Source organism: Chiloscyllium plagiosum, chromosome 12, assembly GCF_004010195.1.
Source record: "Chiloscyllium plagiosum isolate BGI_BamShark_2017 chromosome 12, ASM401019v2, whole genome shotgun sequence".
NCBI lineage: Eukaryota > Metazoa > Chordata > Chondrichthyes > Orectolobiformes > Hemiscylliidae > Chiloscyllium > Chiloscyllium plagiosum.
Window position 1 is genome coordinate 5,270,907 of NC_057721.1, and position 9,292 is coordinate 5,280,198.

The 9,292-nt window shown below is 42.7% G+C and overlaps 1 protein-coding gene across 2 annotated transcripts in view; it reads right to left on the bottom strand.

Annotated features, from left to right (window-relative positions):
* Positions 1-370: 370 nt before the first annotated feature.
* nufip1 (nuclear FMR1 interacting protein 1) overlaps positions 371-9,292 on the bottom strand; it is a 32,398-nt gene continuing 23,476 nt past the window's right edge. For both annotated transcript variants that reach the window (XM_043700314.1, XM_043700313.1), the window contains exons 6-9: positions 8,220-8,470; positions 4,245-4,385; positions 2,559-2,788; positions 371-901 (exon numbers count right to left, since the gene is read on the bottom strand). In XM_043700314.1, coding sequence (XP_043556249.1) covers positions 506-901; positions 2,559-2,788; positions 4,245-4,385; positions 8,220-8,470 — 1,018 coding nt within the window. In that variant the 3' untranslated portion in view covers positions 371-505. The remainder of the gene's footprint in view (positions 902-2,558; positions 2,789-4,244; positions 4,386-8,219; positions 8,471-9,292) is intronic.

A 9,292-nucleotide genomic window follows, 5' to 3' on the forward strand; every position in this document is an offset into this window, starting at 1 on the left:
TTCCCCTAGCTGCTTGAATTTATTTTTCAGGAATGGTTGGGGTCAGCTATCCCATTAAGCTTTTTGACCCAGGACATCAGTCTGTGCAGCCATTGGCAGAAATGGAGGGGGTTGACCAGAGTAAATGTTTAACGCCTGACTTTGAGAAAATGAAGATTTAATACGAATATCACAAGATTTTGTTTGGAAAACTGAATTAATAAATTGGCAATGGTATGCAAATGCCAATAACTTCTTAGATATTTAAAACAGTGTGTGTGTATGTATGTGTGTGTGTGTGTGTGTGTGTATGTGTGTGTGTGTGTATGTGTGTGTGTGTGTGTGTGTGTGTGTGTGTGGGGAAGAATTTAGCAAATATTCTGAAACCTGCTGGTAGCAAAACAGAATTTAGCTATTTAATTTATTAGAAGTAAACATTGCAAGTCTACAGAAATCTGTACAGTCATCTCATTTGTGTTGGAAATCTTTACCCAGTCCATGTGGTAAGCTGTCAAGCTCTGCTTAATCACCTTTCACTTGCTGTGTCTGGCATCTCCCAAATTTCATCATCCACAGCCGACAAGGTCACTTGGCCTATGGAAGCTAATATTGTATTTGCCGGGGAAATCTCTGGCTCCTCACTAATCTCCTCAGCTTTAGGGGAGGGGTCCTCACCAACATCCTCAGCTTCAGGGATCTTGGCAGAATGCTCAAGTTCAGGAGCTTCTCCCTGGAACCCATGTGTTTCATTATGAGCCGCAGTTGTGTGCGTTTGCACTTCTTCACATGAAGCCACCCTCGGGACAGGGGTCTTCGCCACACCGTTAACCTTTGACTCAAGGCCCAAAAACTGGTTTTCTACAATGTACCGAACACACTGCAAAATCACATTTCTCTCGTGTCGTATGTCAGGAGCCAGCAACTGCAAAACAAGAAACAAAGATTGCAAGGAATGATCACACTAGAAAGAGGCTATTTTAAAAATATATGTTCAAGAAACGATCAGTCTCCAAAGTTTTACAGTACTTATCTCGGGCACTGGAATGTGTTCTATTTTAAGGAGAATTTTTTCTCACTTACCCCCACGTTTTATTATTTAAGAATGACTGTGATCACTGTGAAATGTGTGACAATGGGGAACACACCAATTTCGGCACCCGTCATCAATCATTGGGAATCAATATGAAGCTCACAGAACAAAGTTGACTTTATACCGTGTTTGTGTGAATTTTTCCAGTTAGCTATCCTCGTTACCAGCTGGGTAAGCCGGTAAATTGTAGGTAACTGTGGAAAATTATAAACTGCTTTGTATTGTGGATTTAGTTCAGTTTGGGATTATGGTCAGCATGGACTGGTCAGACTGAAGGATTTACTTCCATGCTGTATGAGTCTATGACTAATATCTACTGAGTTGACAGTGGGAAAGTTCATTCGATTTTAGATCATGACATTGACCTCTCAGTCTCAGGTGGATGCAAAACTGGTTCCTACAGATCAGCAGCCTACATTTTTTTTTTGTCCCTGCCATAAGAAACCTTATTTTGAAGCTTAAGATTGAAATGTTTTCTGTGCAACATTAGACCCAACTATGTGACCCAATGTTAAAAGATGATTAAAACTTTCCTCCAGCTCCTCTCCAAGCATTTCACTCTCAGAAATGTTCCAATTTAATGTGTTTTTCTTTTTGAACACAAATCTCTAGGATAAAAGAAATAGTCTCCCAGACTCCCTACACCTACAAGTAAAATTATGCAGTGCCATTAAAGATGGGAGACACTTAGGACAGCAGATGTGTACACACATGTGAAGACACCATTATTATGAATGAAGAGTGCACAGCACCAAAAGCGCAGCCAATGGCTCAACTTGCCCTTAATGAGAGAATTCAGGACAAACATCTCTCCCTTCACTATGAGGCCTCCTGCAATTCAAAGCTCCTCCCAGCTTAATGACCATCCTTAACTGCTAATTTCTTTTTCTTTATTCATGGGACATGGGCGTCACTGGCTGTGCAGCATTTATTGCCCAAACCCAGGTGTCCTTGGCAAGGTGGTGATGGACTGCCTTCATGGGTCGTTGGAGTCCATGCGCTTTAGGTAGACCCACTGTGTCACTGGGTCAAAATTCTGGAATTCCCTCCCTCAGTGAAGAGCAATGCAAAGGGAATTTCCAAAAGTCATGAATCAACCACTCAAAGGATAAAGCTGAGACTACAGATCGAGTACTTGGGACACTAGTCTGGAATGAGCCAACTATCCTCAGGAAAGGCAGCAGTAAAAGTGACTGCCCAATAACTAACAGTGTTGGAGAAAATTCTGCAATACCAGAGAGCAAGAGAGATTTTAAAACAAAAAGAAAAGAAAAAAGAAGAAAATCGATGGGAGTGGGAAGTAAATCTCCAAATTGACCAAATTACATTATCGTACATTTATATTTATTTTATGAGCTCTCTTCGTATTTTCTACCAGCATGCAGCTTTGAACACTGAAAAAATGAAAAAACTATAAAAGGTGTGTTTTGAAACATACCTACCCCATCTTACAAAGCAGGACTGTGCAAATGCAGAACAAAGATCTCACCATTTCAAGCAAGGTTGGCCCACGTATTAGCGACTGCCGGAAAGTTCCCCTTCCTCGTGTGTTACGACCTCTTCCTCTACCTCTTCTTCTGCCCTTGGGGATGAATTGGCAACGCGTTTCTGAGCCTCGAACACTGCTTGAACATTCTTTAAACTCCTGCTCATTTCTTGGTGCAGATCCCAGCACGCTGTTTTCCTCCGGAGCTTTGGCAACAGTCTGGAAGGGGATTTCTAACAGAAATATGCAATTACAATCCTCCAAGTTCTATTGCTGCATTTTGATCGTATAAAAATCAGTATACAATTTTACTGTCTTCCTAGACTGAGTAAAGTTGAAAATCTGAGACTGACAAGAGCCACAGTTTCACAATTACTGTTCTCAACATCCAAGAAGAATGCGTATCCAATGCAGCTTTTAGTTAAACCAACATTTTATGGCAGATTTCTCTATCCACTAGGCACCAATTAACCTTCAGTGTGGTCTTCTCTGTTTTTACACATATCAAAGACATTTGCACTGTAACTATTTAGCAAGGAACTTAGTTTCAAATAGCAGAATCAAATAGCGACAGGCAACCACAAGTAATTCTAAGTCGGCAGCTGTGGCTTTTCCATAACAACTGGACATCGTTTAACACCTCACAAACGTCAAAACCTGAAGCATACAGAGGAAAATGTCTTTAATCAAGAGATCCCCAGATGAAGCTTGGGGTTTGAGGGGCCTAGGGGTGCAGAAACATAATTCTTTGAAGTTTGAGTCATAAACAGACAGGGTGATCAAAATGGCATTTGACACCTTGCCTCCATTGCTCAGTCCTTTGAGTATAAGAGTTGAGAAGTCATGCTGAGGTCGTACAGGCCTCTTCTGTGGCCAGTTCTGGTCACCCAGCTATGGAAAGGATATTATTAAGTTGGAGAGGGTTCAGAAGAGATTTACCAGGATGTTGCTGTGTTTGAGGTTTGAGTTATAAAGAAAGGTTGGATCGGCTGGGACTTCTCTTGTTGGAGCATAGCAGGTCGAGAGGCAATCTGATAGAGGTTTATAAAATGATGGGAGGTTAGACAGAGTTCATGGTAGTTGTTGTTTCCTTAGGATGGAGGATTTCAACTCTAGGGGGTGCATTTTTAAGGTGAGAGGGAGAGATTTAAAAAAACAGATAGAGACATGTTTACATAGAGGGTGATTTGCATATGGAATGAACTTCCTCAGAGTGGTAAATGCGGGTACAATTACATTGTTTGGAAGGTATTTGGATAGATACATGAACAGGGAAGGTTTGGAGGGAAATGCAGCAGGAGCAGGCAGGTGGGACTAACTTAGTTTGAGATCATGTTCTGCATGGACTGGTTGGATCGAAGGGTCTGTTTCTGTGCTGTATGGCTTTATGACTCTAAGACAAGGAATGAGTAAAGTCACTGTTCAAGGGCAGCAACAGCAAACTTCACACATAACTAGGAGGTATTCATCAGCCTGAACTAGATCAAGAATCAGGTCAGAAATTGAAAGAACACTGTGCTAATCTCATCTGACACCATGATTATGGGGTTAAAATTAATGAAACCACATCACTCTGTCTACTCTTAAATCTCTCAGTTTAATTTAATGTGATGATAGGTCTTAAAGACAAACATTGACGCTAGTGTTTTCCTTCAAAAGGAGAAGAAAAATGCATTTGTTTGGATTTACCCTCTGGCCCCTGGTCGCCTTCACTGTCTGATGAACTGCTGTAATTGGCCATCAGTGAACTGAGGCCTGATGTTATCTGCTTTGGCACGACGGAGATTACTGCCTGTTCAGCATCCACTTGGCCCTCGTCCTTGTCAGATTCTGCAAGGCCAAACACAACCTTTCAGCGCTTTCACATTTCAGACAAAATCCAACCCAAGGCAGACAGTTCTCCCAATGGTGGTTGCAGGGGGTGGGGGAAGAGTTTGTGCAAGCTGACAGCCACGGGACCGAACATAATTAATCCTGTCAGTCTGGCAAAGAACTCTTTCCAAATTATTCCTCACAGCATGATTTCATGCTAAGTGCCTTTCTCCGGGGTTATGATGGTTTCTCTTTCCCACACACACTCCCACCTAATAAATGCTCAATGGAGAAGCTTTGAAAACAGTGTTGGGCCTTGGCCATTCAAGTCTGACAGATTGCGTCGGATGCTAAGAAGTCCCCACCCAGACAGCTGAATCAAACCATGTCGGAATCTCTAAAATACTCAATGAATGGCTTGGGGAAACTGCAACCAAAAAGAAAATTAAAATCCACAAACTCCATATTTGATTCCTTTTTTTCTGATGGGCTCCCGAACACCATTGTCGCTGTTTAATCACCTCTGCACCAAAGTTCCAGGGTATTGGGAAATGAGAGGGCCAGGACCTCCCTCTCCCCAAATCCTCTTACCTAGTCTAGGGATACAAAATTTGCATTGGGATTTAAGGCGAGGTATTGAAAGGTGCCTGACACCAGGCAACTTGACCCCAAACATATCAAGAGAAGGTAGAGACTGCATAAACGGGCAATTTCTGTTGTTTTCAGCATTAATCTGCGACATGATTACATTGCGATCACTTAATTACATTTTTTTAAAAAACAGTACAGCACAAAACAGGCCCTTCGGCCCACAATGTTGGGCCAAATTAAACGAATCCCTTCTGCCTGCCCTTAGTCCAAATCCTGCCCCCTCACCCCCCCTACTTGATTCCTTGCATATTCATGTGCTTATCTAAAAGTCCCTCAAACACCCCTATCATATCTGCCTCCACCACCATATGAACAATTTAGTTTTTCTTAAAAATGGCTTGCAGGAACGTCCAACAGTGTTTTACCAGTGGGCGAAAAATTCCGACACTGAAGTAATTTCAAAAAAAGAAAAGAGGGAAATCTAGATTGCGTGGAGAAGTCAGGGCAGAGAAACAACTGGGCAGTGCCAGTGTTTATGCTGTTGGTGAGCTTCCTCCCTCCTGGATTCTTCTCAGCAAAAAGAAACAAACAGAGAAATCAACAAGCAGTCACAAAGTGCGCAAAACGCCTGTCAACATCTATGAGGATAAAAGGACAAGCTACTGCTCCAGGGATCAGAGTTATGAATCATTAATCCATCACTTTTCTTTTGCAGGTGCTGGCTGAGGATTCTTCAACAATTTGGATTTTTAAAAACAATTCCCATCACACATGACGAAGTGTTCATTGGAAAGGAATTCTTGTCTGGAAGTACAAAGAGAAATGACAATTCCCGACAAAAGAAGCGAAACTGCAAACTCATTTGCAACTGGGATGCCAAGACAGCAGTGTGGGAGGCCTGATGGAGATGCAGAATGACTGGCAAACATCCTGCACTCTTCAGCTCCCCGCCAACTCAACATTCACGTCACGTCATGGTACTGGTTCCTTTGTCAACAGCACAGTATTTTTAAAAATCTTAAATATAATCTCATTCCTGCACAATCTCTCGCTGCTAATATCAGGCATCAAGATGAAGGGTGTAGGGTTATACACCATCACGATGGAGAATCATTTTAAATTGGCTATTTCTTCTGATAATCTCAAAAGGCTGAGATTTCAAGAAATGTCAATTTAATACCGTTTTTCTTAACGTCCGCAAAACTGAAATGATGAGATTACCATTTTGTCTACAGGTGACCCAGAAATTTGTGATTGCATTTACAACTGCAAGGTTATAATGGGGCCACAAGAAAGTGTTAACCTTTATCCTGCAGTCAGGTGAGCTGAAAGTGCTTTGCTTTGCAAACAAAAGGTTGAATGTCAACATGGCAGCAAATACAACAGCCAATTTGCAAAATGAGAGTTCTCACACGAAGCAGCCAATCTGATGAATGCCAAGACAATCTGTCATAGTGCTGGCGGCTGGTGGAAACTCAATGCCAGACTATTTCAGAGCTGCCCTGAAGAGCTTCCCATCTATAACAGCATGTAGACTTCAGTTCATCCAATATGCTGCTGTCTGCATCTTATCCCATACCAAGTTCTGCATATCCATCACCACTACCTTATCAACTTACATTGCACTGGTATGCTTTTTCTTAAGGAAACATTCTTTTGCCCTGTGGAATCTGTACTCTGGTGGCAGCTGAGCACAGGCCAGGTCACCTACTTCTCCACAGTTGCCATTAATGACAATGTAGAGAAGTCCCTCGCTGGCTTTTCATTCCCGTAATGACACCAAGATTTGATCCAGAATCCTAACAAATAGCCATTGGGGTTAGCAATCGCTGAAATTTCAGTGGCTGCACTGAGGCCCACTCCATGACAGCGTGCATAAAAACTGAGGGAGAACCAGCCAAAATGTCACATAGTTGATGGCTGCATTGATGTATTCGGGCAAACATGTGAAGTAACTAATTCACATTCTTCACAGCATTTTACTATGTAAAGATTGTTTAATTACTAAAATATTTTAGTCAGACTGGTATAGCTAATATCAGGCCAGGAAGATAGCACACATGCCACTCAAAGGTTTTAAACTTTGACATTTAAACAAAAAAAAGGGGCCAATGTTGATTCCCTAACTGACAGCATTGAAACAAAATGTATCTAACGGCTATTTATGAGAGCCTGCTGCACTCAGATTGGCTGCAGCACTTCTTACAGGAACCATCAATCAAAAACATTTATTTTTTCCAAATTTCATTCATGGGGTGAGGGCACTGTCAGCTAAGGCCAGTACTTATTGCCCATCCCTAATTGCTCAGTCGTGAAGAGTCAACCACATTGCTGTGGGTCTGGAGTCACATGTAGGTCAGACCAGGTAAGGATGACAGGGTAAAAACAATGACTGCAGATGCTGGAAACCAGATTTTGGATTAGTGGTGCTGGAAGGGCACAGCAGTTCAGGCAGCATCCGAGCAGCAGTAAAATCGACGTTTCGGGCAAAAGCTCTTCATCAGATTTAAAAGGCAGAGAGCCTGAAGCGTGGAGAGATAAGCTAGAGGAGGGTGGGGGTGGGGAGAAAGCACTGTCAGCTAAGGCAAGCACTTATTGCCCAACCCTAATTGCCCAGAGAGTTGTGAAGAGTCAACCACATTGCTGTGGGTCTGGAGTCACATGTAGGTCAGACCAGGTAAGGATGACAGGGTAAAAACAATGACTGCAGATGCTGGAAACCAGATTTTGGATTAGTGGTGCTGGAAGGATTCTGGACTAGTGGTACTGGAAGACCACAGCAGTTCAGCCAGCAGCTGACGAGCAGCAAAATCGACATTTTGGGCAAAAGACCTTCATTAGGAATAAAGGCAGAGAGCCTGAAGGGTGGAGAGATAAGCTAGAGGATGGTGGGGGTGGGGGATGACAGTTTCCGGTTCTAAAGGACACTAGTGAGCCTGATGGGCTTTTCCAATGATTAGCAATGGATTCCTTTGACTCTTAATGACAGATTTTTATTGAATTCCAAATCCACCATCTGCCATAGCGCGACTTGAACCTGGGTCTCCACAACATTATCTGGGACCCTGAATTAACAGTCCAATGATAACACCACTCGGGTGTCACCTCCCCTAATGGTTTCATTAGCAGGAAACCATTTTGGTATTTTTGTCATAAATACCATATACTATATATTTAAAAAAACTATATCTCAGTCTTGTGGCCCACCCTAAAAGTGCTGCACAATTATGGTAAAAATATTGAGAAGTTCCAAGCTCTAACCTGCGTCGTTTTGTGCCAATATGCCGAGAGGGTCGATGTCTTTGCCACAAGCTTGGTTCTCCTGGTTTTCTGGTGGCCTGCCAGTTGTCCCGTTGGGTTGGCTGGGACCATCCTGCTCCCTTGCATTTTGCTGTTCCTGCGCACCACTGCGTGTTCTATCAATGTGACCTGCAAGCCCTTTGTCAAACTTGCTGCCAAAACCTCTTTGGTGCCTGGTGTTGTGAGGGCTTTTCCATTTTCCCTTCATTTTACTGGCAAGATCAGAAACAAGCTATCACTGTTCTGTAGTCCTCAATTAAACAGCAAAAGCCACACAAAGCTTAAAATTTACAGGCTAGCTCGCTACATTTCACATAACGGTACCACTCACTGCGGGCTTTAAGAGCAGACAAGAAAGGAAAAACAAAGGAGCAAGTTGTGGCAGTTCACTGTAATTAAAAAAAACAAAGAAAAATTACTTAACATCTCTTGGGTAAATGCCAAAATATAGCTGCAGGGTAACAGTGGGACCCTCCATTTTTATATTGATCAGTCATTTATTTAAGAGCACACACTTATTTATCAAGAGAAATAATGGAATGGTTTTTGTGTGTAACCAGCAATGGCCATATACAGAGGAACCTTGATTATCCGAATATCAATTATCTGAATATTGGATTATCCAAAGGAGATCTCGAGATCCTGCTAGAAACATTACATCAAATACGTGCTTCCAACAGGGACCGCATCTTCTGTTTACATCCTGGACATCGATGGGAGCCCAGGCATCGTCTCCAAATGATTGATCTCTCTGTCTCCCCACACTTTCTCTGGAGTTCTACACAGGGGTGTACCCTAAACCCCACCTTCCTCAGATAATCTCTCCAACATTGTCCCATACAGGGCAAAGGTGGAACCTGTCAAAATGTTGCAGTAAACAGTTGTGTGTGCATACGTGTGTGTGCGTGCGTGCGTGCATATTACTTTGAGACGCAGCAGCAGTCTTGGTTGTTGATGTCCAATCCGACTGCCCTGGGGTGGGGTGTGGGGGGGCAGTGTGTTGGATGAGGTTAGACGTGGGCGGTGTTGGACAA